Source organism: Diabrotica virgifera, chromosome 2 (genome assembly GCF_917563875.1).
Source record: "Diabrotica virgifera virgifera chromosome 2, PGI_DIABVI_V3a".
NCBI lineage: Eukaryota > Metazoa > Arthropoda > Insecta > Coleoptera > Chrysomelidae > Diabrotica > Diabrotica virgifera.
The window spans coordinates 20,221,893-20,243,247 of record NC_065444.1 but is presented as its reverse complement, the minus strand read 5'-3'; the positions used below and the strand labels follow the sequence as shown (position 1 = coordinate 20,243,247).

Sequence of the window (21,355 nt, the reverse complement as noted above, 5' to 3'; positions counted from 1 at the left end):
CTTCCTTTGGACGAAAATTTTTTCACCCCCAAGAGGGGGTTAAAACCACCCCAGGGCAAAAGCACATATCGGCACAATATCAATTTTTTTCTTTGACTTGTTAGCTATGTGTATGCCAAATTTCATGTCAATCCAAGCAGTTCTTTACAATTTAGAGGTTTTGCAATATTTTACCGTTAAAGAACGGACTATATGTTGAATGTACATATACTATTGCTTAAAACATTAAAACTCTTTAGAATATGATTAATGAAAAGTAAACATTTTGAAACACGTACAAGAACTACTTTTCTAATCCTGTCGTTGTTGTTTCAGTCGCAGTCAAGGAGCTGCAGGCGGCATTCCTCATAGCACCATTCCCACTTTGGGCCGTCAAAACTCGTTGACAACTCAAGACATTACCACCAAGTTTAACTCTCTGCCCCGAGACACTAGAGCGGCGACAAGGTAGGATATAACATGCTATTAATTCCATTTTAATTAAGAATATTGTTAGAGTATGTCAACTTGTTTAACTTGCCACTGTTAAACTATGCCGTATAGTTCGGGAGCTTTTTAAGTTTGTAATTTATGTTCTTAGATAATCCATATTCAGTGCACGGAATATTAGTTGTCTGCACTAGTAAGGATCGCTGTATGATGATTAAATACAATATACAGGGTGTTTCATTAACGATTGTCCACATCGTACCTAATTGGAGAAACCTTAGCACCAAATACGAAGATTTAACCCAAAACACTTGAATAAAATATTATTCCTTACCCAGATACAGAGGGTTTTATTACAAATGTTCTAAAATGATTTTAGCCCATGGTTAAGGCACCTTTTGATATTTTTTGTTCAAACTTGACAGAATGTTTACACATGCTAGAGTATTATTAATTATTTATATGGGAAATAAGCCACAATTAAAATGAAAAAAATAATTTTATTAACGTTTCGACGCCCAAATCGGGTGCCGTTGTCAAAATACAAAATATTACTAAAATAAACTAAAGTGTTGTTGCTAAGCAAAAAAATTCTTCTAATAATTTATTTAATCTCACTCATTTATATTGGCAATTCAGACATATATTATACATTTTAAAGTAGAAGACTTTAAAATGATATTGCCAATATTTATGAGTTGCGTTCCTGGGACGACTTACTGAAAGATAGTTCATTCGATTACATGAAATTAACCCCAACTCAAGAATATCCGTCATAAAAAATTATAGCATGTGATATGTCTTTAAAAAGACAACCAAATGCAACGACAGTAAAATTCTCGCGTTAGAGACCTCATAGTAAATCACAAGGGAAAACCAGGAAAAACCTGTGATACTATCCCGACATCGTAAGTATTTGGTCTTACATTAATTTACTCTCAAAAAATAATACCAAATTCTGACTTGTAACATGTTTAAATTATAAATAATATTAATAATACTAGATATATAAGTAATACTAAAATATAAAATATGTACTAGCTGTAAATATAAAATATCTGAATTGCCAATATAAATGAGTGAGATTAAATAAATTATTAGAAGAATTTTTTTGCTTAGCAACAACACTTTAGTTTATTTTAGTAATATTTTGTATTTTGACAACGGCACCCGATTTGGGCGTCGAAACGTTAATAAAATTATTTTTTTTTCATTTTAATTGTGGCTTATTTCCCATATAAATAATTAATCATAAAAATGCCACAAGGAAATAGCTTCAGAACAACATGCTAGAGTACTTTAACTAGTCTTAAAAGATAGTTTTCCACTGTTACCAGACGTGCTGTAGGGATATACACTTCCTTCTCGCCCCCTTTCCCCCTCACAATCTACGCCACTGTCGTAATAATCATTTCAGCATGTTTTTTCGATTGATTCTTCGTTAATTTTTACGTAAATATTATCCTTTTGTCTCAATGCGATAGAGTAAGTAGTTTTCAAGTTATTTGCGTTTTAATGTAATGGATTGAATAAGATTATGTATTTTAAACACATAATCTTATTGAATATAGTTTAAAGTACATAGTAGGGATGGCGGTTTTTGACAAAATACCGGTTTTCGGTTATACCGGTTTTTTTTTGCTTACGGTTTAACCTAGCGGTTATAACCGGCCAAAAAAACCAAAAACCGGTTTTCGGTTTTTTTTTAATCCAATAGGTTACAAAGTTACATTTACAATACACTTTAGTTTGCGATACTCCATTCGACTCGATATGAACATGATCAAAATGAGTACTATCGAAAGAACATGTATTATTTTTAACACGTTTGTATATTTGTAGAATAGGTACATTTTAACTCATTTAATACTTCCTGTAAAAGTGCATCGTTTTGAAAACGTAGCGAAATTCTTGGAGATTTGTATTCGTAATCAGTAATTCGATATTCATAGCCAGAGCATTATTTTTGGTAATCAGAAAAAGTCATTCACCCACTTTCAATGTCAAGAGTTAAGTGTGAAAATAGATGATGTTTGCGTCTAATTCAACCAGATCACGTCTTATGTAAATATTATGATTACAAATAACTTTTCAAGGAAATATTATATAATAAAACTTAATAATTGTTTCTGGCTGATGTGAGATTGTACTTTCAGTTTGCTTCTTTATTTTATAAAATAAAATAAAATTTGAATTATGGTTTTGTTTGGAATAATTACTTGACAATAATAATGATTGGGATCCAAAATAATACCTAACCTAATCCTAATCACCGTAATAATAACCGGTTTTTAGTTTAAAAAGAAAAAACCGGTTATAACCGGGACAAAAAAGAACCGGTAAAACCGGTTATTGGGTAGTAAAAAAACCGGTTTTAGGTTTAAACCGGTAGGTTTTTCCCATCCCTAGTACATAGTCTTATGGAATACATTATCTTTAAACGCAGATAACTTGAAAACTGCTTACTTTATCGCAATGAGACAAAAGAATGATATTTATGTAAAAAGTAACAAGGAATCAAAAACATGCTGAAATGATTATTACGACATTGGCGTAGATTGTGAGGGGGAAAACGGCGAAAATGAAGTATATATCCCTACAGTACGCCTCTGGTAACAGCGGAAAACTATCTTTTAAGACTAGTTAAAGAACCCCAACATGTGTAAACTGTGTGTCAAGTTTTAACAAAAAATATTAAAAGGTGTTAAAACAATGGGCTAAAATCATTTTAAAATATTTGTAATAAAACACTCTGTATCTCGGTAAGGAGGAATATTCTATGTAAGTGTTTTGGATTAAATCTTCGTATTTTGTGTTACGATCAGGACAATTGTTAATAAAACACCCTGTATATAACTTACTTGCTACGTATTCTTTGTGGGTTTTAGCTGACTTGAGAAAATGCCTCCATTGCTCTCTGTCTTAAGCAATCTCCATCCAATTCTTAACCCCCATGGCTTTAAGGTCTCCTGCGATATTATCTCGCCACAGAAGTCGAAGTTGTCCCCGTGGTCTTCTTCCAGTTGGGCTTCTTTTCCATACTAGCCTTACAATTCTTTCGTCAGAATGTCCTCTGAGGTATCCTGTCGATTGGAGTATTTTGAACTTTATTCCTTATATTATGTTAGCGGCTGGATGTAGTTCTTTGAGCTCTTTGTTAGTTCTTATTTATTTTCCTATATTGTCCTGCTGCTTTATCAAGCACAAGCCCAAAGATATAATTTCTTAGGACTTTTTTTTCTAAACACGAAGTAGCTCTTCACTTTCTTTTGTTATCGTCCACGTTTCGCTAGTATACATCAGTAAGAGTTGTATGATTGTTTACATAGTTGTATCTTTGTAGGTTTTGTTAGTTGTTGCAGTTTTATAAGGTTATGAAGGGCATAAAGATATCTATTGCTTGTATCCTACTGTTTATTTCATGTGATCCGTTATTGCCTTCAGTTACTGTTTTTCTAAGATACTTAATTCTCTGACGCATTCAAAATTAGCGACATCGATGGTGATGTTCTGTCCGATTCCATCTGTTTTGGTTATTGCAGCTCATATATTTAGTTTTGTTTTCATTTAGTAGGAGCCACACTTTCTCTGCTTCCTTCTCGAACCTGATGAAAGTCAGGTCTCCTTCATCCTTAATCTGGTGTTTCTTATTAGATCAATATAGTTTGCAAATGCCAACACTAAAATTTGGTCCTTTTCGGAGAGATACTGTAGTCGTTATTTCAATTTTTACACTGCTGATTATGTTGAAGAATTGTGGTGAAAGTGCATTAGTCCATTGTTTATTCCGAATAGTTATGATTATTGTTGTCCAACTCTCACCTTATATCGTAACCCTTCCATACATATCCGTATCAAATTGACTAGATATTTTTGGAAAGTCAAATTCTTGCATCGCTGTGTACAGTCTAACATAGCGATCGTCAGATTCTCAAACGTGTTTTTTCAAACTAGGTTTGAAAAACGTTACCAAATAAATTATTGTCAAATAGGCTTCAACCTTTAAAAAATATTTTTTATTTTTGTAATTTAGTTTTCTCTATACCAGAAACTTTACCGACAAACGAAGACATGCGATTCTTCAGATAATTTTAAGACAATTTAGCTCAATTCCCCTAGTCCGAAAATGTTTCCTAAGGGAGCTAGAGCTCTTTGAAAATGGCGTCTTGTAATTAGTTTTCCTAAATACCTCCAGAACACTTCAATTTAGAAAAACGAAAATCGGTAAGTATATCTATCTTCCAGAGATAAATCGATTTCATCTATTGCGAATTTTCTAATACCGATCATAGGCGTCCGTTTTAAGTAGAGCAACGGTTATTTTATCACATAACTTTTTTGTCTTTAACTTTTAAGCATTTTTGACACTGGATTATTATATTGTAAGGTATTATAGTACTAAAAGGTACTCTTACTTTTGGTCGGTATGACACACGGTTTTCTAGAAAAATCGATTTGAAAATTTTTAGTTTCTTGAATTTGAATAAAACTTGAAAATAAAAAAAAAACGGTGTATTTTACCAACTTAAAGCAAGAGTAACTTTTAGTACTAGAATACCTCATAACTTATTAATCTAGACTCAAAAATGCTTAAAAATTAAAGACAAAAATGCTATGCGATAAAATAACCGTTGACCTACCCAAAACGAATGCATATGACCCGTACTAGAAATTCGCAATGGATGGAATCGATTAACCTCTGAAATATAAATAAACGTACCAGTTTTCGGATTTTTAAATAGTTTTTTTTAATTTTTTTTTGGAAATTAAAAAAAAGAAAAATTTTCAAATCGGTTTTTCTAGAAAAAGGTGTATCCTCTCGACTTAAAACAAAAGTACCTTTTAGTTGTAGAATAACACACAATTTAATAATCCAGAATCAAAAATGCTTAAAAATTATAGATAAAAAAGTTATGCGATAAAATATGTGTTGCCCTACCCAAAACGGACACCTATGACCGGTAATAGAAATTCGCAATGCATGGAATCGATTTATCTCTAGGAGATAAATATGTATACCAATTTTCGTTTTTTTTTTCAATAGAAGAGTTCTGGAGTTATTTAAGAAAAAATAATTACAAGACGCCATCTTCAAAGAGCTCTAGCTTCCTTAGGAAGCATTTTAGGACTAGGTGAATCGGGTTAAAATATCTTAAAATTATCTGAGGAATATCCTGTCTTCGTTTGTCGGTAGAGTTTCTGAACACCCTGTATAAACTTGATTAAAATATGGTACTATTATTCACATTCGTGAATACTCTATCTACATAATCAACCAAACAATACGTGATTTAACTCATACCAGTGCTCCTAATACAATTTTATTACAAAAATGATCCCTAAGAAAAAATATCACAAGTAAAATTACAGTATTCGGTGTAAAAACTCTTATATCTTTTCGCCTTTTATCATATAATTCTTTCTCTTTTCCCTTAGATTGGCTATGAATAAAAGATTCGGAGATAGAAGCGTGTCCCTTATTCAGGACGAGGCGGACGGAGCCCTTTCAGCACCTGAAATGCCCTCCTCCATACGAAGGGATCGAGGTAAGTGAAAAAAAGGGGACAAGAATGGGGCTATGCTCGAGATTTTTCAGGTTATAACAATAAACATAAGCGTGATCTACTTGAACTACTAAATAAACTTCGAAAAATATTTACATAATATGAGCTTTTAGTCAGAATAAAATGTTGCTTTTGTTGCTTTCATTTAGTTAAATATAAATATATGGCTTGCAAATTGTAGAAGCCTCGGAGGTGTAACCAGAGAAGATTCCCATTGTTTTCATTCTGGTGGGATGTAGAGTAGCATTATGTTGCTTTATATGCCATTAGAGTGAAAACTTAGACTTATAAATATATAAATTTATATTATGAAATTTATATTTACATTTATATTTATAATATAAATTTCTATTATAAAGTATAACAAGAAAATTAAATGATTATTTCTCTCTTCAGATATCATATTTAAAATATCAGTAGAATGTAACCCATTCTGTTATTCACGAATTTCTGTAAATTTAGCTCTTTTTTAGAGACTATTAACCTTATTTGATGCTATTAGCTTATTTGATTAGGAAATGAAGATACTCATCATCATCATCAATGGCGCTACAACTCTTCGTGAGTCTTTGCCGCGTTCACAATTGCCTTCCATGTTTGTCGGTCCTGTGCCACTAATTCCCATAGATCTTCTTTGACTGCATCTTTCCACCTTTTTCTTCCTTCAGACCTTCTTTCATCTGGCCTTTCCCAGAACACATTGTTTATAAGGCGATTGTCGTTACTGCGTATCACATGCCCTGCCCATCTGAGTCTATTAGCCTTTATATAAATATCTGACTAGATATTTTTTTTCGAATAGAGACTCTAGCTCGTTATTGTATCTGCGCATCCATTCGTTTGTCACGTTGTCTCTGCAAGGGCCATATATCATTCGAAGGATTTTACGTTCCCATACCAGCAATTTATTTACTTCTCTTTTTGTTAGCGTCCATGTTTCGCTTCCATACGCGACTGCTGGTCGTATTATGGTCTTATATATCTGGATTTTTGCACCTCGTGAAAGAAGTTTTGACTTCATTAGATGTTTCATTGCAAAGAAAGATCTGTTTTCTGCCCATTATTCGTGTTTCAACTTCTCGCTCCAATTTGTTGTCTGTCCTATTCCAAGGCAATAATATTCGTCTCGTAGCAATTTTTTTTTCCACGTATGGATTGCTGGTCCGTAGCAGAACCCCCTTTTCGGAGGACCATGTTCTCCCTTCCTCGTTCGCCCCGACAGTGCCTTCCATTGGGGTTGGTTACCCAATCTCCAACAGGGTTGCTCAGGTTTCCGGGTGGTCAAGACCACACTTCGTGGAGGTGAGGATAGGAATTGAGTAGGAAAGGCTAGAGATGCTAACTGGAAACAGCATCTTATAATGCGCATCACTACTCCTTTGAACCCCCTACTCCTTTGAAATGCAGATACTAAGAGAGAGTTATAGAGATATGTATATTGTCCTTAAAAACAAAATGTATTAATTGATTTAAAACTTTCATTTCACAGAAGAAAGTTTCTTCTTTTTGTGTAGACATGACTCTGGCTATTTTTCAGAGTGCCTTCACTAAGGTGTCATTTCGTGGTTTTCCCACTGATCGCCTTCCTATTGTGGAACCATTCCTCGAATGTCATTCAGCGTATATGATCTCCCCATACTCTTCTATTTTTTACCCAGCCCATAATGTTCTCCAGTTTGCATCTACGTCGTATATCCGTACTTCTATCTCTATCCCAGAGTGTTTTACTATCGATTTTTAAGGGTTTTCATTTGTTTACTGCCTTTCATTTATTTACCGATATCTTTATTTCTGCACTCTGTCTCATTCAGAAAAAATGTTAAATGTTCTAACAGATATATTAAATTGGAGCAGCATACGTTGATACGTTGCTCGATTTTCTCCCATTTGGCATTGGCATCCTTTTTTAGTTCTTACTTTTTTATTACCTCATCCGTGATCAGGTTGAACAATGGAGGACTCAAGGACTCATTGATAGCATCAATTGGGTCAGTTAGTTATTCTACTTGGGTCAGTTACTTCGATTATGTTGTTCTGGTAAATATTTTCGATGGTTTTCGATCTCCAACTAGAAGAAAACGAGAAAGACCAAGATCCTCTTCATTCCTTAAGCCCTTGTCAGGACGTGGCGTGGTGATAGTCTAATTAAGAACATACAGAATGATTATTCTCAGTTATGGAACGCAGAATGCTCAACATTAAGCTCAGTGATCGCAAGTTCAATGAAGAGAAAAGAAGGCGATCAAAATAGCAGATGCGATCCAGAAGGTTGCCATGTTATAATGGAACTGGGCAGGACACATAGGAAGGATGGAAGACAACCGCTGGACAAAGCGAATTTTCGAGTGGCGACCAAGAGCAAGCAAAAGAAGTAGAGGCAGACCTCAAACAAGATGGACTGATGACATCAAGCCAATGGCTGGCCACGAATGGATGCAAAAAACACAAACAGATATAAATGGACACACCTAAGGGAGGCTCACATCCGACGGTGGATGGAATAGCTGTTGATGATGATGATGAGAATGATTATTCGGCTTATAGTGACTATTCGGTGACACGCCAGAAAATTTCATAAGAAACCAGATTGACTATATTTTAATAAATAAAAGATTCAAAAACTCAATAACATCAGTGAAAACCTACCCTGGTGCAGATATTAAGTCAGACCATAACCCACTTGTCGGTAAGTTTCGTCTGAAATTTAAAACAATCCACAAACCTAATCCTATAAGATACGATCTCAAACAACTGAGAAATGGTGACATAAAGCAAGAAGTACGGGAATATCTGAAGAACAACATATCTAAGTCAGAAGTAGTTAATGATGTTGACACAGAAATAAACCACTTAGAAAACATTGGGAAGGAAATATTAGACCAATACCTGCGATCGAAAAACACAGAAAAGAAAAAACCATGGATGACCGACGGTATATTACAGATGATGGACAGAAGAAGAGAATCCAAGCGGAAAGACTATGTTGCATATCAGTTTCTAGACAAAGAGATAAAAAAAGCTATCAGAGAAGCTAAAAACAGAAATCTGGAAGAAAAGTGTGAAGAAATTGAGATATTGGAACGTAAACACGATTCCTTCAACCTCCACAAAAAGATCAAAGAAGCAGCAGGCATCTATAAATCAAAAGGGCCGGGACACTTAACAGACACTCAAGGAAATCCAATAGTTGATATTGAAGAAACAAAAACAACATGGATGAACTATGTGACAACAACATTTGAAGACGATAGGAATGTCATCATCACACAAAATGAAAATGACGATACCGGACCACCTATTCTCGAAGCGGAAGTAGAAGCTGCTATAAACAATATTAAGCAGGGAAAAGCCGCAGGACCAGACGAGTTCTACTCAGAATTTTTGAAAATTATGGATAAAGACGAAGTCAAAAGACTTACCTTGATCTTCAACAATATATACCAAAGTGGAAAAATACCCCAACAGTGGCTAAGATCAACTTTTATAACAATCTCTAAAAAACCCAATACCAAAAAATGTGAAGATTATCAAATAATAAGCCTTATGAGCTATCTCCTGAAAACTTTTTTAAAAATTATACATAAAAGAATATATAAAAAAAGAATGTGTGTGTACTATGTACGCACGTAAGAAGATATTCTTCTATTATATAATAGGTAATTTAAACGAAGTAAATATACTTAAAAGGTTATTTGTATTTTATTTAAAAATCAAACTAACTTTCTTATCTACCACTTTCAAAAAATTTTTATTAAAACAACCAAAAATAAAAAAAAATATGAATCACCCGGGCATTGAACCCGCAACCTTCCAATCTCAGTGCTAACGCATTTCTAACTACTCCATCGAGGCATTAGAAATAGATATGTAAGTTTCGGATATAATTACACAACACGGCGACATATAGTGTAAAAATGTTATGCTTACATAATATTTTATTAATCCAAAAACACAAGAATTATAATAAATAATACATTTCCTAAAACCACTAATATATTCTTTTAATGACTTATTTGCACGGTTACAGATACATACATACCTATCTTGAAAGATTAGTAATGAACTACAATACTGTCAGAACTACATACTGTCAGTGTGCGCAGGCGCGCGGTAAATGTACAATTTTACCCTCAATCGATTCGTCGCTAAAGAAGAATATCTTCAAAAAGTGTGAAGAACACATGACAAATACACAATTCGGCTTCAGGGATGCATTGGGTACTCGAGAGGCACTTTTTGCAATACAAGTTCTCTTTCAAAGATGTAGAGACGTGAATTGTGATATATCATATATGTGTGTTTTGTTGATTACCAGAAAGCGTTCGATAGAATAAAACATGACGAACTGATGAAAGTATTAAATTCAATTGGTCTAGACAGCAGAGATCGCAGTATAAAAAACAATATCTATTACGAACAAACTGCAGCTGTTAGAATCAGTTAACAGACGACATAAAGATAAAAAGAGGTGTGCGACAGGGATGTATATTGTCCCCATTATTGTTCAATACATATTCAGAGCACATTATGAACCTAGCGCTAACGGACATAGACGAGGGAATACTTATAAACGGAGAACGATTGAACAACATAAGATACGCTGATGATACTGTCATTTTTGCAGACAGTCTTGAAGGTCTGCAGACACTTGTCTCCAGGGTGGCAGAAGTAAGTAGCAGGTGTGGGCTTGATTTTAACATCAAAAAAACCAAATACATGGTTATAAGAAAAATAGGATATCACCTGGTCAATTACTAGTTAAACAACAACCTATAACACAAATCACCAACTTTTGTTATTTGGGTGCAAACTTAAATGAACAGTGGGACCAATCCACGGAAATTAAGAAGGCAAGATCAGCTTTCGTCAAAATGAAAAAAAATCTTTAACAGCCACGATATAAAATTGGAAATAAAGGTTCGTTTACTAAAATGCTACGTATTCTCCGTTCTTTTACATGTCGTGGAGTCATGGACCTTAACTGAAGCATCACTGAAGAGACTCGAAGCATTTGAGATGTGGTGCTATAGACGCATGTTGAGGATTTCCTGGATAGACAGAGTTACCAACGAAGAAGTTCTACATAGAATGGGTAAAGAGCGCGAACTAGTCGTAACCATAAAACGTCTCAAACTGGAATACCTGGGCCATATAATGCGCAATGAACAACGATATGACCTACTTCGGACCATACTTCAAAGTAAAGTGCATGGGAAAAAAGGGCCAGGACGAAGAAGGATATCCTGGCTGCATAACCTGCGAAAATGGTTTAACTTAACCACTACCGGACTTTTCAGGGCAGCAGTCAACAAAGTCAGAATAGCCATGTTAGTGTCCAACATCCGTAACGGATAGGCACCATAAGAAGAAGATAGTGACTTATCCATCAAAGACATCATCAATCACTCCTGATTATTTGTCTATTGTTGAACATACTATGCGTCCTCGAGATATTTGGATCTTCTTCTGTTCGGTTCCTCTGCTATTCAATTGTTCAAAATTTGTTTGAGGTCATCAGTTCGTCTCGTTTGGGGTCTTCCCCGTCTTTGTTTGTCTGCACATGGTTTCCATTCACGAAATTTTTTGTCCACCTGCCATCATTTATTCTCGCTGAACATGAGCTAACCAGCTCCATACTTGTCTTGTAATACATTCGATAAATGTCTTCCACTTTTGTTCGTCTACAAACTTCCTCGATTCTTATTCTTAGCATGTTTCTCAAGCTTATTTCAAGTATTGATATTTCCTTTTTATGCTGTGTCCTTCTTAATTTTTCTGCTGTTGTTTTTTTTAGAGTTAAGGTTCCATCAAAGACATGGACATTAAATAAAAAACATAAGAAAAGGTGCACATATGGATAGGTTACTAAGGAAAATGTTTGGAGGAAAATTGAGAATAGCATTTGGATCAGAACGACAAATGAAAATCTGAGAGAATTACATGGAAATCCCACCATACTAGGACTGATATTACTCAAAGCGAATGATGGCTATGGTGTATTACACGAATATACGACTGTTTTTGATTATCGCAACAACGAATATTTTAATGTGCAACATAAGAAGTACGAAAGTATTTTGCTATAATAATTACTACAATAAACAACAATATAATTTGCAATTTACTTTCGTTCTTCATATTTTGCACAGTAAAATATTCGTTGTCGCGATAATCCAAGAGGGTCGAATATTCGTGGAATGGGGTATAGGACACAAAGGATGCCAAATGGTAGACCACCGAAAATTTTACTGTCAAGTACAATGGGAGAACGCCAAAGAAGAGATAAACCCAGAACAAGGAAAATGGATGTAGAAGATCCAAAAAGACTCTCGTCTCAAATTGGAGGATGATGGACAAAAAGTAATGTAGAGGAATGGTCAATCAAGTCATGGACCTACTAGGCTCAACGCAATAATGATTATTATTATTATTTATCTATCCCTAAATAACAACAAATCCATTACCAAAACAGCTGTGTTAAAAATTCCATTCTCGAAAAATCGGTAAAAATTGTTGGTTACAATTTATAATTAAATCAAATATGTTATAAATTATAATAGTATGGTATAACTAGACCCAAACCCAGACATCCAAAGTGAAAGTTATCCTCCAACACCAAATTGTTCTATATGGTACACATAATGTTCAGAAAAAAGTCACACCATTTTGAAAGTCGGGTTTGGGGGGAGAGGGGGGAGAAATCGGCAAATTCGTAGTTTTTTTATGTTTTTCGTCATTATTTCTAAAACTATGCAGTTTAGCATGAACAACCTTCTATATAAAAATATTCTATATTATATTTGAAGTAAAAAGGGTCCTATGCATAATCCTTCTAAAATGAACGGTTGCAAAGTTACGGAGGTAGTATAGTATAATTGGTCCAAAAAATGGCCTAACCCAAACATCCAAAGTAAAAGTTTTCCTCCAACACAAAATTGTTCTATATGGTCCACATATTGTTCAGTAAAAAGTTACACTATTTTGACCGTCCGGTTGGGGCGGGGGGGGGGAGGAGATGGGAGAGAAGTCGGTAAATTAGTAGTTTTTTTACTTTTTTCGTCAATATTTCTAAAACTATGCTTTAGCGTAAACAATGTTCTATATAAAAATGTTCTACATAAAATCAACAGTTCTAGAGTTATGGATGGTGAAAAGTGGAGGTTTTCGATACTTTTATATTTTTTGGGCAATTTGTAATATTATTACTGATGAAAGAAATTTTCTTTAACAGGATTGTGTTTTGTAAATAATTTTTACTATTTCAGTGGCCGATGGTATGTTAGTGATAAGCCCTTGAAGAAACGACAACCTTACCACCCAAAATCATCATCAATTGCCCAAAAATATAAAAAGTATCGAAAACTTCCACTTTTCACCTTCTGGAACCGTTTGATTTTATAACAATTATATATAGAACCTTTTTTGTTTTAAATTTTATGTAGAACATTTTTGTATAGAACATTGTTTACGCTAAAGCATAGTTTTAGAAATATTTACGAAAAACGTAAAAAAAAACTACTAATTTACCGACTTCTCCCCCATCTCACCCCCAAACCGTACGCTCAAATTGGTGTAACTGTTTACTGAACAATATGTGGACCATATAGAACAATTTGGTGTTGCAGGAAAACTTTTACTTTGGATGTCTGGGTTAGGCCTTTTTTGGACCAATTATACTATACTACCTCCGAAATTTTGGAACTGTTCATTTTAGAAGGATTATGCATAGAGACTTTTTTATTTCAAATTTAATGTAGAACATTTTTGTATAGAAGGTTGTTCATGCTAAACCGCATAGTTTTATAAATATTGGCAAAAAACGTAAAAAACTACGAATTTATCGATTTCTCCCCCTCTCTCCCCCTAGTCCGACGCTCAAAATGGTGTGACTTTTTTTTGAACATTATGTGGACCATATAGACAATTTCGTGTTGGAGGATAACTTTCACTTTGGATGTCTGGGTTATGCCATCTTTTGGATCAATTGTATCATACTATAATAATAAAAAAACATATTACGAGAAATAAATCTACATATTATTTATTGCATATAGCCAAAATATCTAAGCAAAGTTAACGAGGAATGCGAGTTTTAGCAAAGCTTTTATCATCAACGTATCTCCTCGTCCCCAACGTGGAATTCACCCCTGCTGCATTTTTTGGTTACATCAAAAAATATCTAGGGGTTCGGTATAAAGGCCCATTCTGAAAGTCTTTCTTTTATGTTTTTTATGGTAATTTGAACTCCGGTGTTGCATGGTGTTTGAGAACATAAAAGCGTTTTTCTTTCCTTTTCGTTATTTTATAAGCCGTCGTTTTTGACGTAATAAGTCTATAAAGCGTCGTGTCGCCGGCGACAAACTTGTATTTTTTGTTTATTTGCTTTGAGAGTTTATTAAAATTACGATGTTTTTAGAAGTGAAATAAACATAATTAATTTCTTGTAAAATAAGCCGAATATACAGCGTCGTTTTTGGGACTTTTCTTTTATAAAATATAAAATTTAATTAGACGGTGTGAACCATATTTGGAGGAAGAGTACTTGTAATTCTTATATAATAATGTATGCTTATGTTTAGTCTAGTCAAATCTTCCTTATAATTAAAATCTTCTGGATTTAAGTATGTCTAAGTCTAAGCAATCCATCCTTTTAAGTACACCCTATAAATGTTCCCAATACTCTTGGATTACTATCTAAAGCTATAAATTCTCCAACACCCACGAGTTCATGGCATTTCTCGCTTTGTCGTCGAGATAGCTGCTGACGTAAATTTATAATGATCCAATCGTTATAATGTATCCAAGTAGTTACTTTGATTAGGCAATCTTAAATTCCTCCTAGTCTCCAGTATCCTTCGTGTGTTTGTCTTGCAAAGTTTAGAAGGCATGAATTCAGGTTGCCACCACAAACTCGGTTTCAAAGCTAGAAGTTCTATATTTTCTGATAGAAAACTTCTCGTGGTTTTAAATAGATGTTCCTACAGAGTCTAATAGTAATTCCTAAATATTACCTGTCTTTCATTTGATTTCAAATCAGTTTAATATCAATAGAGGATTGAATCAGGGAGACCCTGATTTCTGAAACGATCAAGAATAGACTTTCGAAAAATGTACACAAAATTTGAAAAAGAAACTAAAAAATATGGTCTGACTATCTTCTTCTTCTTCTATAACACTACAGACCAAATTGAGCCTTGGCCTCCTTTATTTTTTGCCTCAACTTGTTTGTCTGTGGCTGCTTTTCTCCATAGACGGACTACTAAAAGGGCTTGAGTCGCTGTTTACTGCGTCTTCCAAGAGTTTTCTTGGCTTTCCAAGTGGTCTCTTTCCCTGCATTCTAGATGGTCTGACTATAGATCAAGAAAAAACAAATCAGAGGGGAAAATGCTGAAAAAAAAAGGAAAATGAGACGAACTAAAGAGAGTAGAGAGAAAATTTGAGAAAGTAACAGAATTTGAGTACCTTGGACTAATGGTTACAAATAGATTAGGCGAAGAAAGAGAAACAGATAAACGGTTTTTGAAAAACAGCGAGACAGAAGGATCACTAAACGCACCGTTGAAGGCAAAAACGTGACCACAGCAGCCAAAATTTGAACTCATGAAACAATAGTGACAGAGCCGGATTTAAAACAGTGGGGGCCCCTGGACAGAATTGGTGTGGGGCCCTACCTCGTACCGTTAAAAAAAATTGTTGTTCGAACTATGGTATACAGCCAACTACAGGGTTTTCCCTTTTAGAAATGAAAAAAAAAATATTGATCAACTTGTATTAATATATTTTTATATAATAAAAAGTAAAAGAGCTGTATCTTGTTACATTAAAATAATAAAAATAAACATAGTAAGATGTATGGTTAAAGTCCGGGTACATTTGGAAATTTTTTCATTGAAAATTCCTTGATTATGTCGGACATGTTTAGTTGCTTTAAGACATCGTGTTCAATGCTCATTATAGAGAGATGATTCTACGAGTTTTAAATTGTTGCTCATCGTCTTTTAAAATTTTGGATAATGCTCCTTGAATCTGGTTATAACCTTTAACAAGCGCTTTTGCGGAATCACTTCTAGATGACCATATATAGTCCAAGTAATGAAGCTTAAAATAGGACAAAACCTCGCAATTTTTACAGAATGGATAGATTTGCTTGAAAATTTGAGAATAAGTAGTGGATAGTCCAAGGATCAAAATCTATATGATGCCAAAAGGCGCTTTTACCATGGGGGTGGTTGCCACCCGATGTCAGGGGTGAAATTTTTTTATTATATTTTGACCGCAAAAGTTGGTAAAAACATTCATTCTAAGCAAAAAATGTTCTATACATTTTTTTGATAAAATTAATAGTTTTCTATTTATTCGCTATCGAAAGTGTTAGTTTTATATTAAAAAAATTAATGTTTTTAATCAGTTTTCTGCAAATAACTCAAAAAGTTTTGGTTTTATCAAAACCACTTTGCTTACAAAAATGTACCTTTTGAAAAAATCAACAAAACCGTGTTTTTAAATTTTCTTTAAGACCAATAGTAATCGAGCTATACTTTATTATATGTTATGTCTTCTTCGGCAAATGCTAAATACTGTAGATTCAAAGTCAAAAGACGGGAAAACTATGCATTTTTCGAGGATCACTTGTCTAAACTAATTTGAAGTATTTAAAAATATCTATCTTCAAAAATAAAAAAAAGTCTTTAGCTCAAAAATTAGGTGGCTTATAATGAAAAGAATGTCAGACCCTATATTTTTCAGCGAAAAAGTGATCGAAAGCAAACCCATAATCACCACCCTGATTAAAATTAGTCATTGACCTTATTTCGTCTTCTTTACTTATGTATTATTCATAGGTTCTAGAAGTTTAACTGGTTTAGAATGATTATTTTTTAAAAAAATGGAGTCAAAAGCAAATATCGAATTTTTGAAGTTTGGTAAAAAATTCCCTTTTCTTCAGAATAGAAAGATCAGAGATACAAAAAAATAATTAAAACAAAAATTGTAGCTTATTTAATTCCTAAGAATTTGGTTTTAAAAAATTTTCTCTACGGTAAAAATTGAGTGAGCTATTGACAATTAAATCTTGTAATAACATGCAAAAATCATCTTTACCAACCCTTTCAAAGTCACCACTTTTTGCGACTGAGGATTTTAAAAGGATTTGGTATTAACAGTCTTATAGATCTTGTAAAAACCTACCAAATTGTTTTTTAACAAATTTTCTAAGATAAAAATTAAAAAGGTTACGGTTAAAAAATCAATATATTTTTTTCAAAACAAAAAAAAAGAAATTTAATTGGAAGCATAATAATATAAGTTAGCTTTGCTTTTAGTCATTCTTCTTCTTCTTCTACGGCACTACAGCCCAAATTGAGCCTTGGCCTCCTTTATTTTTTGCCTCCACCCTTGCCTGTCTGTGGCTGCTCTTCTCCATACACGGACTCCTAAAAGGGCTTGTGCGTCGCTGTTTACTGTGTCTTCCCAGCGCTTTCGTGGCTTCCCAACCGGTCTCTTTCCTTGCATTCTAGCATTCAGTGCTCGCTTTGGTAGCCTATCCTCTCCCATTCTTATCACATGTCCGGCCCATTGCAATCTTTGTAATCTAATGAAGTCTGACAGGGGCGTTTCCTTATAAAGTTGATAAAGCTCGTTGTTGTATCGACTTCTGAAGATTCCGTTTTCCCTCACAGGTCCTAGTATTCTCCTAAGTACTTTCCTTTCGAATGTGTCGAGTTTGTTTTTGGATGTTTCTTTCAGCACCCAGACTTCACTGCCATAGCATGTTATTGGTCGAATTAAGGTTTTATAGATTCTCATCTTTGTATTTCGGTGGACACTTTTTGACCGAAATATATGGGAGAGGGCAAAATAAGCTCTGTTTGCCTGCGTTATTCTCTTCCTTATTTCTCCATCTTCTGATCCGTCGGCATATATTTCTACTCGGCTTTCTACGGCTTTTAGTCATTGGCCTTATTAATTCTTCTTTATTTACGTATTATTAATGGATTTTAAAAGTTTGACTGGCTTAGAATGATTAGTTTTTAAAAAACTAGAGTTAAAAGCGAATAACGACTATTTGTAGTTTGGTAAAAAATGCCATTTTCTTCAAAATAGAAAGATTAGCATCAAATATACGAAAAAATGTTTTAATATGAAATTGTAGGTTATTTAATTCCCAAGAACTTGGTTTGAAAAAATTTTTTCTACGGCAAAAATTGAGTGATTGGTAAATGAGTATATATCGAAAAACATTGATTTTTTCTATATAAAACTAACACATTCGATAGCGAATAAATCGAAAAGTATTAATTTTATCAAAAAAATGTATAGAACATTTTTTGCTTAGAATGAATGTTTTTATCAACTTTTGCTGTCAAAATATTATAAAAAAATTTCCACCTTTAATATGGGGTGGCAACCGACCCCATGGTAAAAGGGCCTTTCGGCATCATATAGATTTTGATCCTTGATCTATCCACTACTTATTCTCAAATTTTCATCGATCCATTCTGTAAAAATTGCGAGGTGAAATGCTTCGGTTCCTGGACTAATAGTAGTATTTACTTTTTTAGGAATAATAATATTTCTGCCATGGCCGGCGTTGCTCTCGAGACCCAACTTTTAAACATTCGATTAACAAGTTTGATCTATGTATATGTAGAGGAAGAGAAAAATACATATTATAGTTCATATAGTTCTTCTAAAAAATCAAAGAATGCTATGACAGCAGGACAACACTCAGCTGCAGCTTTTGCAACTTGATTTAGAGAATGGGCGGCACACGGAATTCACAACACCATATTATGTTCTCTAATTTTAGCCTGAACACCATTGTATTTTCCACTCATAACTGACGAGTTGTAGTAGGACTGTCTCCTGCAGTTTTTCAATTCTATATCATGTTCTTGCAAGAACGTCATTAGAAAATCAAATATATCTTCTGCTCTATGGCCGTGATTTGGCAAAAATATTAGAAACCAAACTGTCGAAACACAAAAGACTCCACCTTTAAACAAATAAATGTTTAAAAATAATAAAATCTTTGGATTTCTTGGTTCGGAAGCAGATTCTCTCTTATACCTATTCCCCATCCTTCTAAAAATTGCAAGGAAAATGGTGATGAATGTAGAGACATGGGGAGTCTACATAGTTGCACTCCACAACATATCAATTCACCGAGGTAAAGATCAACAAATCTGCTTCCTAGTACTCGATACGTGAGTAAAACCGTGGGTAGATAAAAGGCATTATATTTAATATCGATTCAGAGATCATCACCATCTTTCTATGGACCATTTCGAACTCTTTTGTTCTCATCAGGAAAGCATATGCAATGATGCCCTGAATCGAAAAATAAATACCTTTGCCATTCATGTCAATTACAAAATATAATTAACATTTAGACGCTATAGCGACCTCTTTTAACAAACTGTCGAAACCCAAAAGACTCCATCTTTAAACAAATAAATGTTTAAAAATAATAAAATCTTTGGATTTCTTGGTTCGGAAGCAGACCCTGTATATTAGAAACCTTTTAACAGGAGTGAAACCTTCCATGTAACGAAATATCACAGTTAATTGGTTGACAAGAATTATTCTTTGTGAGTAATGTGCTGATTTTTTTACGTTTAGCGATTTGTGGGGGCCGCCAGAATGTGGGGGCCCCGGGCAGCTGCCCCGCCTGCCGCCCCTTAAATCCCGCCCTGAATAGTGAGACAAACGGTATTCCATGCATGTAAAACATGAACAATAAATCAAAAAGAAGAAAAGAAGCTAGGTATTTGGGAGAGGAAAATCTTGAGAAAATTTTTTGGTGGTATAATGGAGGCTAACGAAGAATGGAAGAAAATAGTTTCAGAAGCACATATTTTGTCATGTCTGTATATTTAATTAATTATTTCAAGTGTTTTTCTTATACTAGGGATGCAAAAGATTCTTTTAAAACCTGTAAAATTTGAGGGTTTCTTTCACATTTTAAATTATGTCGTATTGGTTTATTTTACTCCTTATAGTTGTATTTTTTATATACCTACTCCTATACATATTGTACATATATTTCCTTTGATGTCGCAAATGTATTCTCATTAAAACTGGTTTTTATGTTCAAGTTAAAAGTAAGCACTTAATTTTATATATTTTTTAAGATACGTAGGTATAGTATATATTTTGTTTTATATTTTTATATACAGGGTGCGCCAAACCTCTGGTTTTCTTTGATTACGGATAAGCTATAGAATATACAAAAAAATGTTTTTAACAAAACTAATGTATATCAAAACCGTCTATAATTTAAAATTATTTTCGATTATACAGGGTGAGTCAGAACGACATAAAGTTTTATTTTTTTAAATGGAACACCCTATATATTAAATCATTTTTGAATATAGTTTTTAAAAATATGAAAAATTTGTATTAGGTCTTATAGGCCTAAAGTTAATAATTATCGAAATATTTACATTTTTTTGAGAAAAATGGTAATATGTATAATATGTATAGGGCTGTGGATTATGTTTCCAAGGTAATAAAAATTTAATTGGTAGGTCAAAGTTTTTATAACATAGTGTCATTTTTAAATAATTTAATATCTTTTACTTATAGCCATAAAATATACAGTGTGATCACTATTTGCAAAATAAAAATTTTCTCATTTTTTTTTCAAATGGAACACCCTGTATAATTAGTATTGCATTTTGTAGTAAATATAACCTTTCTTTTGGTATAAGGTTGTATGTACATAGCATGTTTGGTTTTGTAAATATTTAAAAAAGAACTGTAGATTTTACGTTTCGGGGATATTTTATATCCGCGATAATTTTAGTTATTTTTTTTTTGCAATTTTTTTTGCAAAAAAATTATAATCTGATTTTAGAAACATACACTAAAATATTAAAGATGAAAATAAAAACGTAATTAAAGATTAAAATAAAACGTATGCAAGTGCAACTTAATTGAATTTAATAACTTTAAAATTATGTTACAAACAATTTTTTACCATACTAATATATCATTAATATGGATAAATTATTTATTAAATTAAACAACCAATTTTGTTACTAACAATTTTGTTAGTTAAATTGCATTTACGAGTAAGATTAGTTAATAACTTTTTAATTTACCTACATCTTGAGAAAGTATGCATTGAAACAAATCAACGTTATAGAAATATATTATGAAGTAAATAGTATCTATACCTCGTCCAATTTACTTACCGTTGCACGTCATCCGCGCCATAGCCTGTGACACGATACCAACACGAAATATCTAGGCGGTAGGTGTGTTCCCCTTTAGAATCATTTTGATTCTAAAAAAGAACACACCCACCGCCTAAATATTTCGTGTTGGTATCGTGTCACAGGCTATGGCGCGGATGACGT

General features: G+C 33.4%; 1 protein-coding gene across 1 annotated transcript in view; it reads left to right on the top strand.

Annotated features, from left to right (window-relative positions):
* Window positions 1-21,355, top strand: part of LOC126880626 (rho GTPase-activating protein 100F) — a 262,842-nt gene that overhangs the window by 153,921 nt on the left and 87,566 nt on the right. The window contains exons 9-10 of the mRNA XM_050644637.1: window positions 316-447; window positions 5,866-5,975. Coding sequence (XP_050500594.1) covers window positions 316-447; window positions 5,866-5,975 — 242 coding nt within the window. The remainder of the gene's footprint in view (window positions 1-315; window positions 448-5,865; window positions 5,976-21,355) is intronic.